Genomic DNA, 16,113 nt, shown 5'->3' with positions numbered 1-16,113 from the left:
CCCCGGAGGGGGAAAAATGAGACCAAAATGGACAAATGTACATGCATACCACATACCCATTATGTACATACTTAATGTTCACCATAGCTAATTGCTCTTTGGGATGACTGAGCAATGCACATGGGAGCCAAGCTGCACTTATCTTTCCTATATGCAACCACCACCGTGTAAGATCTTATCTGAGATTTGAATTGCCATTTCTCAACTGCCAGACAGTAGTTTCTGGTTATCACCAGCCACTGTAGAAGTGAAATTCAGAACTTCTCAGGAGACACTTTCCTATTCTTTCCTACATCATATTTTCCAGTTCAGGGTCTTAGCAGAAAACACAGTTTTAAGAGTGGAATGGGTAGCATGCAACATCCTCCAGGTTTTCAGGTTTAAAGAGCTGGACACTCTGTGGTGGTTCAGTGGACTGTGCTTGACCACTAAGCAATAAAAAAGCAATAGCTTAAAGTTTTGATTGATATCATTTTGACTATTTAACCCTCACTGCCTGTGTATCCTCATACATACATCTAACCACAGCATCCATCATGATTTACAGGTACAAAAGCAGGTGGGTAACTCTTGAATTCCATACTTAAACTAGTCACCAAAATATAGATTTTTCCATTAAAAACTGTTTCTTCAGTATAACCAGTGTTGAAATCATGCAAATAAAGATTCCCCAATTTTCTGGCCTCATTATTTTTTTTTGACATCTTTCTGGAGCTTTGTTCTTAATAGAGTCTTATTGTGTTTTGATTTTGTGTTTGGAGTTGTAGTTTTTTTGTTGGATTCTTTTTAAACATTGAGAGGTGAGCTTGTCTAAAGCTCCAGTGACTAAAACCTTCAAGCTTTGATGTTCAGATCTTTGCAGACTGTCCCTCTTTCTTTTTATATGTGGTGATTATTTGTGTTTTGTAATGTTTTTATTGAACTATTGCACAACGACCTAAATGCCCATGAGCATGGTTCAGAAACCTTTATTAATGACATTATGAAGATGATTGTTGTGAATTCAGGTAATGATCAAAAACTGACTAAAAAAACCCCAACATAAATAGGTTACAGCATGAAAAATTCCCAAGGCAACTATTTCTCTAAGGACTTCAAAGGTGTGCTGGCTGTCAGCCCTCGAATGAGAAGGAAAATCTCTGCCAATTGGCATTAACAGGGCTGATATCAGTAAACGAATTGCTAGGAGACAAGAGAGAATAGCAGGGCATGCAAAAAAGCACACCCGGCTGTAAACAACTGAAATAATCTGGTTTCATAAAGATGAGCCAAAAAAGAGTATTAAGATCTAGGTTCTGATTGGGTCGTTGCTCAAAGTGGCATTGATGCTTTAATGCTCACAACTCATCTGTGCTGCTTTTGGTAAGACTTTGAGTTAAACTTACGAGATTTCTATCTCCAAAGCATCCCTTGAGAGGAACCTCTCCCCATCCGTTGTGAGAGCTGTGTCTGCTGTTCTGGAAGGTCTTCTCTCAGCACAGATCCACCTCTCATAGGAGCAGCTCTTCACACAAACCTTTAGGCACAGCTCAGGCAAAAATGGATCATTTTCCCCAACCAGTTTTCATGTGTTTTCCCCCTTTCGGTCAAGGGGGTTCTGCTCTGAGCCATCACGACCAGCTCAGCTCGCTGCCCATTCTTGTCTCCTTCCCCATTGCGTCCTCAACACTCCCATGTCTCCTTTCCAATCTCTGAAGTCAGAACCAGCACATTCATCTAATTCAATGGGATGACTTTTTAGTCTAGACACAGGGAGGGGAAAAAAAGGCACACCCCAGCAACTGTCTCCCACCCTCACTTTATGTGGCTACACCACATATCCTCATATCTCGAGTCAAAAAACCCAGATTCAGTCTGGAATCAAACCTTTGATTTCTTTAAAAACAGCAGGAAAAATTCATTCCCATTAAGCTTAAAAAACCCCACAACTTCCCACGAAACAGTAATCATCCAAGACAGCTGCAACTATCAGTATTTGTAATGTTATAACTGTTGAAGAGGGTGCTCATATGCAAATTGCAGGGGGTGGAGCTCCATTTCCAGGGTCATCATTAAAAATGCTTCATATTGGAAAAGCGCAATGCTCCTGTCCTGCCAGGAGAACCAAATTAAAATACCCTTTGTGTTTGGTTCATGTCTGTACTGTCCTCAGCCGGGAGAGCTGTTTTACCCCCATCCCATTCATCAGACCCTGTGTTACCACATCAGCTGGTGGGGTCCGCGGTCTGTGAACATCAGGCTGGTGCCAGCAGAAGAAAACGGGACTCGGATACAGGGATCTATGGTTAATTTCTCTTTCCCCGTTAACTCCGTAATGATCATAAGTGGTTCTACAAAATCCTCACCCAGTAGCACAGAGTACGAGCAGAGTCACCACAACCTGAAGTTTGTGAGCTAATTAAATGTATTAAGCCACTCAGGTTGCCAAAAATAGATGATTAATTGCTCCTGTATTCACTGCTTGCTTAATGTTATATTCAGATACACAATTCCTGGTGCACATGGGTCTGAAAGAACATCGTGGGTTTGCGTTTCTCTGCAGAACAAAACCAGAAGGGCTCAAACACTCACAAAACCTTGGGGCTGGCAGAATCAGTGACTACTAACGCAAACCACAAGACCATAAAGTTGTACTTGGAGAAGTTCCACCCTCCCAAATAAAACTCCAGCCGCTGGTGTCTGTAGAAACCCCCAATTTGTGTCATATAGGAAAACGTTAAAACCTCTGACGCTACTATGGAAACTAAAACTCCAGCAGAAGTGCTGAGTTCACACTGAAAACAGTGGTATCAGCAAGGGCTGCTGGAGAGACGCGAGGAAAAAGTGACGTATGGGAATCTGCTGCCACGCTTTTAGTTTTAAATTACATAAAACTGCAAGCCTAAATATTCCACTTCCTATTCAAGGATAAATTGCGTAATACGCCAAAAAAGGCTACTATGCAATGAAAACACTACAAAAATAAGAAACAACATTCCACGTATCATAGACAATTTGCTAAAGAACAACTTTCAGATCAGTGGAGGGAATTTTGAAAGGTCTGGACCACAGCACCTTACTAATGAAGCTACTATAACATTAACTGTTCTTTCCCCTGTGTAAGCCAAGGAAAAACTAAAGAAACTTAAATTACTTAAATTTAAATTGCTTAAACTCAGATTTCTGAGAATAAAATCTGTTTTACTGTGACATCCCTAAAAGTAAAAGTATATTCATAGTGCTAAATAATGGAGAAATTTCAAGCACTTTATTCTACCAAATAGTAAACTGCACAGATTTGGTATTCACTTATAATACTTCCTGCAGCAAGAATCACTGCAGGATTAAAGTGAGGATTTAAAGTAAAATGGCCTATTGGCATGAATGCAGACTTGAAAAGGGAAAATTAAGTCCATTTCCATCATAATATTTAGATGATCAGTTCTTTCTTGGCGGCTTCTGTCACATGCAGAGATCTTGCAAGTAACAGGCTTCGAAATCTGTACTGAAACCATTCATTTTAATCATCAATTTTAAACAAACAAACAAAAAAGCTGCCAAGCAAAACAAAATAGGGAATCCATACAAAACCTGAAGAACAAAACAGCTCTCAAATTAATGATAACACAAAATGTTCAGATCAGAGTGTGTAACATAACACTTTTGAGTAGGAAAAAGAAGGTAAATAAATCGCACATTTTAATTGATATTCTCAAGAATAAAAGCTGACTTGATTGGCATCCTATTCCCAACTGCTGGCCATAAATTCGCTCTGATCAGGGTGAGCAATAAAGAGGTTCAGTTAATGAAAATGCAAATGTATGAATAAGCAAAGGTAGATATTGGTAACACATCAATGACCAGGCTACATGAAGGAAATTGCACATGCAGACTCTTCTGTATCTATAAAACAAGGAAAAAAAATACTTGAAGATAACTAAATTGCAAAGCACACAGTCTCTAGAAAACTTGGGTCCAGCCTCATTAGTCCACCTTGTTTCTTAGTATGAAACAAACCTCTTTGGCATTCAGTGTTATTCAAGATTTTCTCGCAATTGAAAGAGGTCAGTGGGCAATATCTTTGGGCAACGTGCCCACAGCTTTCTTGTAGCAAGTTCCTATATAACTGCAGATATAAAACTTAACATTTTAGCCACATAGGAACTTTTCCTACCACTTGTCTACAAGGCAGAATAAGCAGTAAATTAATCAGATGAAGAGTATCTTCTGCTACAACTAGAATTGTTAGACAGATGTCAGATTGTTGGAATGTTGTGCAGAAGGAGGAACACCCAGGGTTTGTACACCTTGGTCTAAGCTGCGCTACTCAGTCTCTGTGCAAGTTGTGAAGAGTAATTTAAATCCTCAGTGTCCTACATTTATATTTAAAATTGGCATAACCTGTATTTTATCTCACAGGAATAGTCTCGGGCTTCAGCAACCCTTGTAGAACCTCACAGGGAGAAAATACTTATCTAACAAGTCACAGAGATGCCAGAAATTCTTCTATAACCCAAGTGCACTGGCTGCCCCTGCAAAAAGTCCATCTCACAAATATAGAAGTAGCGAGCAAAAGCGATGGACTTTCAAGCTGCTGAGGTTAAAAAGCAATTCGGCGTAAGCAGGGAGGGCAGGAATCCAGAGCGGAGCGACAGCTCCATCTCACACAACAGGAAACTGCGATTCCTTCTGTAAACACCAGCGGTGAGGTGGGAAGAAACCCAACTTTTTCAATAAACAGCCAGGCTGCAGCCCTGGGCTGGAGGAACACGGCCCTGCCAGGAGGAACACGCTGTTCCCGGAGCAACATTGCCATATTAATACAATATAGAGCCCAGGCTCATCCGAGTTGACAAATTAATTGCAAATAAGCAGACAAAGATGCACGGCTCTGGGTGGCCATGGCCTGCATGGGTACATCAGTCTGTCTGAGGGATGAGAAGGGATGAAGGGAGATGCTCAGACACTAAAAAAATAAAGGTGAAGAGCAATTCAGGACAAGGGGAAAGAGTGTTGAGCTCAAAAACATTAACGGTAGTCCTGCCTGAACTGGAAACATTAAGAAATATAAGTCAGGTAGTTATAAAGAAGAGTCTGCCTGGTTTCCTGCGGACAGATTAAAAGAATATTTCAGTCAACAGGTTAAAGCAGATGTGGTATTCTCTTCTCTGCAGAAAGCTGAAAATATAACAGATAAGTCAGGAAGAATTTCTCGTCTCCTTTTTTTTTCCAGCCCTGCTCAGTTTACGTCCCTTCCAACTCAGGTCATCACCCGCCTTTAACTCGACTCCCAGCTCTGCATATTGCAGAGAACCAGCAAAACAACCCCAAAACACCTATTAGGTAACAATGACGTGGTAATTCATATATCCTACATGTAACCAACAGCTGCTCGAGCTCAAAAATTCCTCCTAACATTATAAAACCATTAGGGTCCCATTTTAAGTACGTGAGAAACTTTCACACTGCATCTTTAGAAGAAATCCCTGCTTAAGAGAGACTTAGTTTCAACTTCCAGGAACCCTGGTATGAAGACCCCAGGGAACAAAACCAAGTTCTTGTCTTCGTGCTTTCTAAATGTTGGGTTTTCTCTTCTCTAATGAGAAACCTAAAAAAAAAGCCTATTAAGATGCAAGACTAAAAAAAGCCTCTTAAGATGATGCTTCTCTGCAGCTGGAGAAGGCACCGATTGTACCACTTGCTGCATCTCACACAGACATGATGTGCAGAAGGATCAAACCTATAGAAGAAACCTCAAAACAGTAATAAAACACAAACCCCTCCCTACTGGGGCTGCAGAATTGAGCAATAAATAAATACAGCAAACTATATGGCAAAATACACAGAATACCTACATATCGAACGAATCCCAGCCCCTGGCAGGATTTTGTACACGTGTCTGAAGAATCACTCTGAGAACACCCAGATTTTAGCATGGACATCAGAAATCAGTGAGCGTTCGGGAAATGAACCTGGATCATCGCAGACAGTGCTGCTGCCATCCTGCTAGAGAACTGCAGAGGAGGTGGCACTGCCACTGTCACACAGGGCCCTGTGCCACCGCTTGGATGGTTTCTCCTTAAAAGAATAGCAGGTTTCTGTTTCACTCTCTTGAATACACATCCCATACACTGCTCCTCTATCCAGAATTAACTATTTACATAGTGGTTTTTTGATCTGCACACCTATTCTGCTCTATTTTAAGGATCATCTCAATATTTTTCGTATTTTATTTATAAGCAGTTTGTGCTTGCCCACTTTTACTGTCTGATTGCAAATGAAAACAAGTGTAAGCCAAGCTTTACCTTTATAGACAGAGGTCTATGTACAGATCTCCAATACAGAATGGGCAGACATACCAAACAGTGCATCGGTTGTCCTGGAAAAAAGGACTGAATCATCCCTTTAACACTTCAAAAGTTGAATATGAGATTCCTGGGGGGTTGTATTTATTTTGGGGGTGGGATAGTGGGAGGGGAGAGGGTTGTTTGGGTTTATCTTCCTTATTAGTTTTCGGTCCACCCGCTTCTTTCCTTCTTCAAAACTACTTTCTGCAGATGCAGATCGACAGATCATCGATGCCATTTGCAGAACGAAGCCAAAACTGCAGTCTGCAAGTTTAAGAAACAGAGTAATGGAAAAGTAATGGAAAATGAAGCAGCAATGCTGGCAAGGGGCAGAAAAATGAGCAGGGACTCAGAAGAGCTCAGTTTGCTCTCAGCTCTGCTACTGGCTTTACTGGTTGACCTTGAGCAAAGCTCTTTATCTTCCCCTGCCCCAGATTTGTTATCTGTAAAACGGGGCAATGACATCAGGCGCTGGAAAAGCTTCTCCTAATGCTCTCCTATAGGAACTGCATCAAATTTAAGACCATCGGATAAATTTATGGGGGGTTATTAGATGTAATACGCATTACTTAATCCATCAGTTGTTTGTGACGAAAAATATGCATAAATCCAATTGCTCTCAGAAACATTAAGTTGTTTTTTAATTTGATGAGCTCTATCTCATCAACATTTGTAGTAACAAGCCTGTAACGCTGGATATAGGAACTCTTCACTGCGTTCTCGATCTCCCACCTTATGAAGAGCAGGGAAATGGAAAGACTGAGAAACCTGATAGAATTGGATGGAAAAAAAATGACGGACACAGAACAAGGTTTGGTTAACGCAGAAAAGTTTAACAGTGTGCCTACAGTATAGTTATGCCGTGACATCCAGCACAACCCCAGCACTTGAACATGTCATTGCCCGCAGAGTTAGTATGCAAAAATGCAGAGGCCGGTGATCTACTTACACGTTACACACATGTACGTATTCTTTTGTAGTCTATGTGCACATGAACGCACATTTTTGCCTCCAGAAAAACTCCTGGCAGAGCACTCGCAAGGAATTGCACAACCCAACTGGCTTCCAGCCTCCTGCTTCTTATCAGTGCACCAGGGTATCTGATATTAACCCAGAAATTCAGGAGCTACTCTGCCTGGCTGCCCAGTTCACCTTCAGTCACTAAAATACGGCAGCCAAAACCTTCTCTAGTCACTAAACTCTGAAATAAAATAACTAGTCACCTGTCTTACAAGTTTAAGATATTATAAGTCCCTTGTTAGCTACAGAGATGAGGTCAACATCTGCAGTTAACATGACATCAGTGCAATACTTCGTAGCCCTTCGACAGAGGTGGAGTTGAGACTTATTTTTTCAGTTGTAATCTTCTCTTTGAGGCAGGTGAACCAACTTGGGAATCACATTGACCTCTATGCAGAAGACATGCAGAGTCTTTTTCTACATCCTGAACACAGCTTCCAAAATAGCATTGGATATTCACTTGGGCACAAACACTGTGGGACTTACTGCCAAGTCCAGCCAGGCATCCTAGAGGCCCCAGCAACTTATGGGAGAGAGGAATGACTTTATTTACAACAAAAGTTAAGTTCCACAGTACCCCAGTTTCTATTTTGAACGTTGCTTCCTTCACTCCAAGCACACGTAAATTCACATTTGAAAAATATTTTCCAGCTTCTCCTATTTCTCAGAGGGCAGAGTCTTTCCCTTAACTGCTCAGGATTCGCTGCCTCCATCGCATCCAAACTCTGCTTAATAAGACTCCGACTGCTTACTCATGGCTTTAAGTATTCCTGTCCAGTCCACAGGTACCTTTAAATTTCAAAGCCAAGAAGATGAAAGGATTGAATCTTTCCTTGTTGCGAATCTGTATTTACCAACACGACTCTTTGAAGTCTAAAGACTACAGAATTACTGCTGGCTTCCCGGGACGGAAATCTAGATGTGGAGAGGGGAAAAGGTGAGCTGCTTCAGACAAACCACTTCTTACAGTTCCCTCCTCTCAGAGCTGAACACTTGGCTTTGGAAACACTTTTTAATCCCACACTTGGGAATTGGTTCTCTTCTGGAAATACGTTGCTATTTATTTCCATTGCCTTCAGCTGCCTGTTCCCTTCCTCCTCCCCTTCTGCTGCTGCTGCAAAAGAGACTGAGGAAAGTCAGATAATGACTTTCAGACCACCCAAACACAGCAACCGAGGGAGATGAAGGCAGCTAATAAAATGGACAGCACTGGAGCGCTTATTTGAGCATCCAGTTCCCTCACGCCGGGTCCTCCCAGGTCATTTTTAATAAACTTGACACGTGCCAAGCAACCTGCAAAGCTCTCCCAGCATTTCTTCAGCAGGCCAACCACCATGTGCCTGCTATTATCTTTCAGCAAACAAGTTGAAAGCCAAGTTCATAACAACAATATCAACTTTCAATAAATATCTGGCTTTGTTTCTGGCATTCCCAGATTTCTCAGCTGAGTTTCTCTTCACTCCTGCAAGGCTCAGCCCATCAGCCCTGCCCGTGCTGCAGGCAAAGAATTCAGGCAGATCCACCTACTGCTCTTTCCCATCTCCCACTGCATAGATTTCATTCTTATGCTGCTTTTAAAGGACACAACAGTTAATGACAAATGGTTTATCGACCGCGAAAGTTATTTTCTTTTGCCAGATGAGTACAGAGTCACTTGGATGCAATTTTGCCTGGTACATTTCAAAATATGAAGTTGGATGCTTTGCCAGAAACTGAGCAATGTATTTTGCCCCCTCTCTCTGGCACTATGAAATGATAATGCGAGGAAAAGAAACAGCAAAGCCCATATTTGTTAGTGATACACACCTTTCCAGAACAGGGAGTTACCCCTAAACTCACCTCCGCCTTCCCCCAAAGGAAGCAGTAATGACCTGTTCAATCTAAACCAGAAGAACGTGCATCAAACTGCAGAAATGACACCACAGGGCGAGCACATCTGTGACAGAGAAGCACAAACTGCCTGTGACAGATGCCAAGAACTGCTGAGGTCACTGGGATGCTGCATTAGACATAGTAAGTCTTACAAAAAATACAAAACCATAAAAATCTGGTTCAAAAAGGGGTGGAGGAAAGTTAGGAACTGAGAGTGACCATGAGGAACTTTCTTCTTACTCTGGGTCAAGGTGAAATCTGGTTTCATTTGTGTTTTACAGTGTGAAGAGCACAACATGGAGAGAAGGGCACTGCCCTGCAGCATCAGCTGGGAGAAGCAAAGAGGGGAAGGAAAACCAGTTGAAGTTGTGTGTCGAACATCCCAAGCCTTCCTCCCTTGGTCAGCAGGAGAGATTTAATTGAACCAAAACATATTTGCAGAAGAGAAAGAAAGCATCCTCCTAGCACAACAAACCTTACGACACTGAGGTCTCATTGCCTTGACCTTGGGATGGTTTTTCCGTGGTCATGGTTCATGCTCAGAAGACAGTCACCTTCTTTGTGTGCCTTTGTATGTTCATCGGGACCAACACATGCACCGAGCATCTCCCAGCACGTGCTTTGCAGGCCTGAATGTCCTCTGCCAACATCACTCGTGTGTTTCATGCAAAGTGAAGATTTCTTTTGCAAGAGCTGCAGCTCAGCTGTCCTGGTCCGCAAACGACTTGCTGGTGCTGTGAGAGCTCATCCGTCAGCGGTTTTGGTATGAAAACCAGGGCTGGTTATGCCGCTCATGGCCACACTAAGGGATGGGACAGCAGGGAAGGGGACACGGCCCCAGATGGGGACACAGCACTGAGGAAAGGGGTTGAGAAGCCACCACACAGCGCATCACCCTGCTGTCACCTGCCTGTGACAGAGCTGAGCCCAGGCAGGGTGACCTCCAGCCCTGCTCCCATCCCACACGCTCACTGCACCAGTTTAAACTGATGTATTCCCCGGCTAAACCCACAGCTGGGCTTTCCCCTCGCTGCTCCTGGGGTTTCTCCAGATTGTCCCTGTTTTGTCCATGCCTAGAATAAGCTCTGAGCCTTGTGAATTTTTTCTCGAGCTTTTTAAGACTCAGGATTCCCATTTTGCATGGGAAAACATCCCCCTTGCGCACGCAGACCCAGAGTGACCTTCCCTTGCCCCTCCTGCATCTTCTCATAAACACACCCAGTATTTGAACAAATGCACCGAGAATCACTGAAGAACAAAAGCAGGACCGGGAGTGGACTGCAGGAGATGGAAACTGAATTTAAAAAAAAAAGGTTTTATGCAATGTACACCATATTCTATTTGACCAACTACTAAAGTGATATGAAACTTAAAAACAACAAAAAAATGTTTTCCAAAAGCTTTCTCTACGTCCCCATTCCCTCATTTCCCTGGGCCGTTGCACCGTATTCACCAAATTATTTATATAGATATGTTACTAGGGAAGTAAAAAACATTTTACGAAAGATGACGCCACCTCTAGGTAGCAAAAGCACTCCTGGAAATGAACTCACAATACAGTAAAAACTTAACAACACTAAGGAGTAATTTATTAGATAAGGGCTTTTTAAAACAATGGTTCGATTTGGCTCCAGGCAGCAGCACTTTACAGCCTGCTCTCCATTTCTCTTTTTCTATTTTAGGTTCTTTACATATGAAAAAAGCTTTGCTTGCAGCAATGGCTGCTCTGGGCCAGGGTTAAACATGTGCTACTGGTCAGCTTCTCTGGTACCTTCCTTTTGTCCTTAGTGATAGAGAAAATAAGCATCGCTCCAAACAGAAATGCAACAGGGCAAAACGATTGTCTGGACTGGACGTGTCTCCTGCAGCAGAGTTTTCCTATACAAGGTCTACATGTGGCCTATGCATTTTCTATACAACTTACTGGAAGTAGGTATTACCCTCCAGCTCAAACACAGCCTGAATTCTGCAAACATCCAGCAGAAAAGACTGAGAAAACAATATTGGTTTCATGAATTGAGAACAAAAATCACAAGGAATTATATTGTGCTGGAGATCAGGAAACTGTGGTGTGAAAGCTTCAATTGTCTCCAGTGTCAGTAGATGCCAGACACGTTGCACAGAGCACAACGCAGCTTTGAAACCAAGGGGAAAAATGAGGGTACAAATAATTGATTGTATTGATACCAAAACTGTAAGTTTGTTCTGTAAAGCAGGCTCAGTATATTTTGCCCAAGCTGAACGTATAGTCACTATACCTCAGAACATTCTTCTGGCTAAATCTAGGAAAACATTTGTTTTTAAAGAAAGAAGTGCAGAAATTGTACAACCTATAACACATGAACCAACCTTCAGTGAAACAGCTTTACTGAAAGGTGAATACCACTTCCGAAATAAAAGCTTAATTCATGCTCATTTTTATATATTCCCCGTTAAACGTGCCCAATGGCTTAGAAGGAACACACAGCCTTAGCCCATAAGGTTTAAGCCAGCCTGCATTAGGGGTTGCACCTTGTAAAGATCCCATGTTTATTATCCCCAGCGCGGTTTTGCGCTGCTGGGTCACATCCTGCACTCATCATCCTGTTCAGTCCAGCAACTCCATCTGCAGAGCCACAGTTTCATAACCCAGCAACGTGTCTTTATACGGTTTATAAAATAATTAGCATCTGTCCGGCAGCTCTAAGTCCTCAAATTACATCCGATTCAAACAAAATAGATACTAAATAACAATAATAATAATAATAATGCTGAGGGAAAAACACCTGTTACTTCTCAATGGCCATTCCCATCCTCCAAGAGAAACCACAACAAAAACAAAACACGCTAAAGCCAGCTTAACACGCTGTTTAGTTGCAAGCATCCCCTTCTCTAGCAAACCTATTAATAATAATTAGAGCGCATCTGCTAAAAGCCGCGGACACGCCGCATTCACTCGCTGCCATCAGATTTTAGCAGTTTCTACATTCTTGGCTTTAATTCCCAAGGCATTTCTTTGTGACAAAGCGCCTGGACGGGGAATGCGCTCAAGTTATTTCTCCAAACTTTGTTGGAGCCACACAGTCGGATTCCGATCCTCATCCATACCGGCTTATGGGGTTTTCAAACTGGCCTCCCCCAATTTTGAGCCCCGCATCACTTCTCTTTGAGCGTGGGGGGTGGAGGAAGGAGATGTTTAGTTTTAAAGCTGGAAATTGGGTTCTTCTTGCCCCTGGCGCTTGGCAGCCGAAGACAAACACTGCATTCTTGCTCTAGTTTCTCACTGAACTTGAATACCGCACTTGAGCCCAGGCCAGCCCTTCCCTTCGCTCCTGTCCCCGCGATGCCAGGCACCAGCCGGGACAGCACGGAGCCTCTCGCACCGGGGCGCCGCGACCCCCCGCCCCTCTCTCTTGAACCCGCAGGAGGAAACAGACACCAACGGGACCAAACCTCAGCACTTGCGAGGTCCCTGCGCCGCAACACCCACCCCGCCCCCCCGCCCTTACCCTGCCCGCAGGCTCCGCGCTGGATGGCGATGACGGGCGGCTGGCGGAGCCGCTCGGCGCGGCGGCTGGCGGCCCGCAGCTGGCAGGGGCTGGCGTAGCTGAGCCCGTCGCTGCCGCACACGGCTTCGCTGCTGGAGCACACGCAGCGCCCCACGGCCGCCCGCTTGCGCACGGTGGCCGAGGCCGGGACGCCGCCGGGGGGCACGACGCACTGGAGCCCCTCACCGCACACCGGCCCGCCCTCGCCGCCGCACGGCTCGCCCTCCTCCGCCCCGCAGACGCGACAGCAGCCGCAGGCGTCCAGCACGGGCCCGCCGGGGCAGGAGGAGGGCAGAGACGGGCAGCGCGACCGCTCGCAGCGCTCCGGGCAGACGGGCGGCGGAGCGGCGGTGGCGGCGGGGAGCAGCGCGGCCAGCAGCAGGCTCCAGCCCCACAGTGGCATCGCGGCGGCGGGGAGCGGCGGGGAGCGGCGTGGGGCGATGAGCGGGACGATGAGCGCGGCGAGGCGGGCGGGCGGCTTTAAGCGGCGGGGCGGGGGGGCGGCGCGGCCGGGAAAGGCGGCGGGGCGGAGCGGTAGCGGCGGGCACGGCCCCCCCCGGGCTGGCACTCCCTCCTCCTGCCTCCCCCGGGGCACCAATATCCCCCTCCCCGCCGCCCCCGGGGCCGTAACTCCCCCCCCTCCCCGCCGCCTTGTCTTTTTTTTGTGGAAAAACTTGAATGGCCCGTTACCGCACTGAGCTGTTAAACTTGGCTTTGAAAGGCGCGGCCGCGATGCGGCACTAAAAAAAAAAAAACACAAACCACTCACCAGGCGAATTAAGGACGGTGGAAACGGTGATAAACGTGCTCCTGCCAACAAGGAGGGGTGGAGTTGAGCGCTCTTCCCCACTTGAGGAATTACGGGAAAGGCGATCTAAAGTCGGCGCCGATAAGAGTTCTATCTGATAAGGAGATGGGTGGAAGAGCAGGCGCGGAGGGCAGGGCTGCCCGGTGGTCAGAACGAGTGAAGCGATCCATGCAGGTGTCTGCAAATGTCACCCATCCCGCCGGGAATTCCAGGTGCTCCCGAATGCGGCGGCCGGAGGGATCCCGGCTGGGAACGGCGGCCGGAGCCGAACGGGACGCGGTCCCAGCGGCACCGGGACGGGGGGAGGCGGCTCCCGGGTGCTTCTGCACCCCCCTCACCGCACATGAGGTTCTCCGAGCCCCGGGGCGGGGTGGGGATTAGCAATTAGCAGAAGGTTAATCAACCAAAAGAAAAGAAAAAGACGTTTCCATCCTCCCACCAGCTGATCCAATTTATGCGCCAGCTGCCCACGGACAGAAGCCTCTTGGCCATTACGCTGCCTCAGCACGTACGAAGTCAGTTTAACCACACACAAGTACCTTCCCAGGGAAACAGCATCATTTTCAACGCCACTAGGGAAAGGTACAACAAGAAGTAATAGCTGGAAATTGAGCACAGCCAGTTTTTTTAATTACGAGCCAATTAAACTTTCGAACAGGCTTGCCATATGTAATTATTTAAGCGTTATCTTTATCAGGCACCGGATAACCAAGGACCTAATGAACTTTACAAACCATTGGGCAAGATGAAATGCTGGTAACTGTTAGATAAGCCGAGTGTAAGGAATCCAGGATGCCAGGAACTACTTTAACACAGAAGAATAGAGTCATTTCTCCTACAAAAGGTGGAATAATCTTTAACAACCCGAGCAGGTGGAAGCAGCAACTCATTCAAACCAGGGAACATTATAAAATCCTATCCAACTGTGGCCAAAAAGGTACAAAACTTACTTAACTGCTTGGTCCTTGGCTGAAGGTGGGAAACCACGTAGACTCCAGTATTCCCAATAAAAGCTCCAATATGAACCCCTTAAATCTGCTGTTTTCCAGTAACTGCTCCACTGTGCAATAACAGAGATTTCAGGAAAACTGCTTGATTTCAGAAGTGACCAAAGTATTAAAGTTGTAACCTGGAACAATTCAGAGCAAAACTCTCTTAGTATTAAAAGCATGACAGTGTTAAAAAGCCTAAGAGAAAGTCTGAAAATGTTTACAAGTTTAAATATTTTTCAACGTGTGTATATATAAAAACCATAAATGGCTAAATATCATAGTAAAATGTTTCCAAATTTTTGTTTATCCATTACTTATTGGCTATTTTTAATAAGCTTCAGGGTTGGTTTTTGAATTATTATTTTGAAGTAAATCAATGATAGTCTTTAAGGAAGATGAACAACTTTTAGCATTGGAATACAAGAAATACAGGTTCAGAAAAGCTCATATAAGCTCCTATCTGGAAGCAGGAACAAAACATTCAAAGAGCAGTGAATTACCATGGGGTTTAGTCTGACCTGCCCAGAAAGGCATTTGCTTTTATGTCTCTGTCAGGTAACTCACAGCAGCTGTTTGAAGCCATTGGAGCCTCAGCTCCATAGGTAGGAAGAATTTCCATGCAGTGGGAAAACTCCCTGTTCAGTCGTCCTCTCTCCAGGGGTGTTTGTGTCTTTTTTTGCTGGGTATCCGTTGGTTTGGGTCATTCTAGGGAGCAAAAGCGAGGCCTGAACAGAGGCTCAAAATACATCAACAAAAGCCCATTGATAGAAACCCGCTTGGAATAGTTAAAATTCAGTAAGTCAATACCCTAGTTCAAAACCTCAATAAAGCGAATGCATCAGTGTTTACTGAACCGTTCCACTTATAAAATTTGCAAGTCTTAAGCTAAATATTAAACTACATCAAGAATTATTGCAAGTTTACAGCGTTCTCACTCAAAATTTGAAACATTGGTTGAGTATATTTCTCTTTTCTGCAATATATATTTTTTTTCACAATTCAGCTGGCATTATCAGCTTCAAACTCTATTACAGACTATTGAAGACCTATAATAAACTAGCCAGATTTTTCTTCCATAGCACAGAAAATGGAAGTGCATTTGCTGATAGATAGTCAAGGGTTAAACCCTGCAAAGGAGATAAAATATATCCCAAGGTCTTACCTGGAAAGCATTAGCAATTCACTGCCAAACAAGTGGACAAGTATTGAGGACTTTCTGCTGTTACGGCGTTTGTTTCTTAAACCAAGGATGTGAACCTTAATCTGAGTATTAAAACACAATTATTTTTATAATATGAATTTTATAAGTTTCACATGGGTGTACACACAACTGAAAATAAATATCCCACTTTCCAGAATAACTGAGGTAAATCTTTTTCATTTTAATTACTAAGTTTACTGACAAATAGATTTGTTAATTACCCACCTATTCCGTGTAGCAGTGCCTCACACCCGAAATACATCAGAAACCCAGAAATCATTTCTCCTCCATCACAGCATTTTCATACAAAATAGCTATTCAAGCCAGCAGACACTTATCAATAGTCAGAGAGACCAGAAACGTGGTC

At 44.3% G+C, this 16,113-nt stretch overlaps 1 protein-coding gene across 1 annotated transcript in view; it reads right to left on the bottom strand.

The window, feature by feature from the left end:
• HTRA1 (HtrA serine peptidase 1) overlaps window positions 1-13,205 on the bottom strand; it is a 33,459-nt gene extending 20,254 nt beyond the window's left edge. Inside the window, exon 1 of the mRNA XM_082052459.1 lies at window positions 12,707-13,205. Coding sequence (XP_081908585.1) covers window positions 12,707-13,148 — 442 coding nt within the window. The 5' untranslated portion in view covers window positions 13,149-13,205. The remainder of the gene's footprint in view (window positions 1-12,706) is intronic.
• Window positions 13,206-16,113: the final 2,908 nt, after the last annotated feature.

Source organism: Streptopelia decaocto (assembly GCF_964273445.1).
Source record: "Streptopelia decaocto genome assembly, chromosome: 5".
NCBI classification, from domain to species: Eukaryota; Metazoa; Chordata; class Aves; order Columbiformes; family Columbidae; genus Streptopelia; species Streptopelia decaocto.
This window is presented reverse-complemented; position numbering and strand designations above follow the sequence as displayed.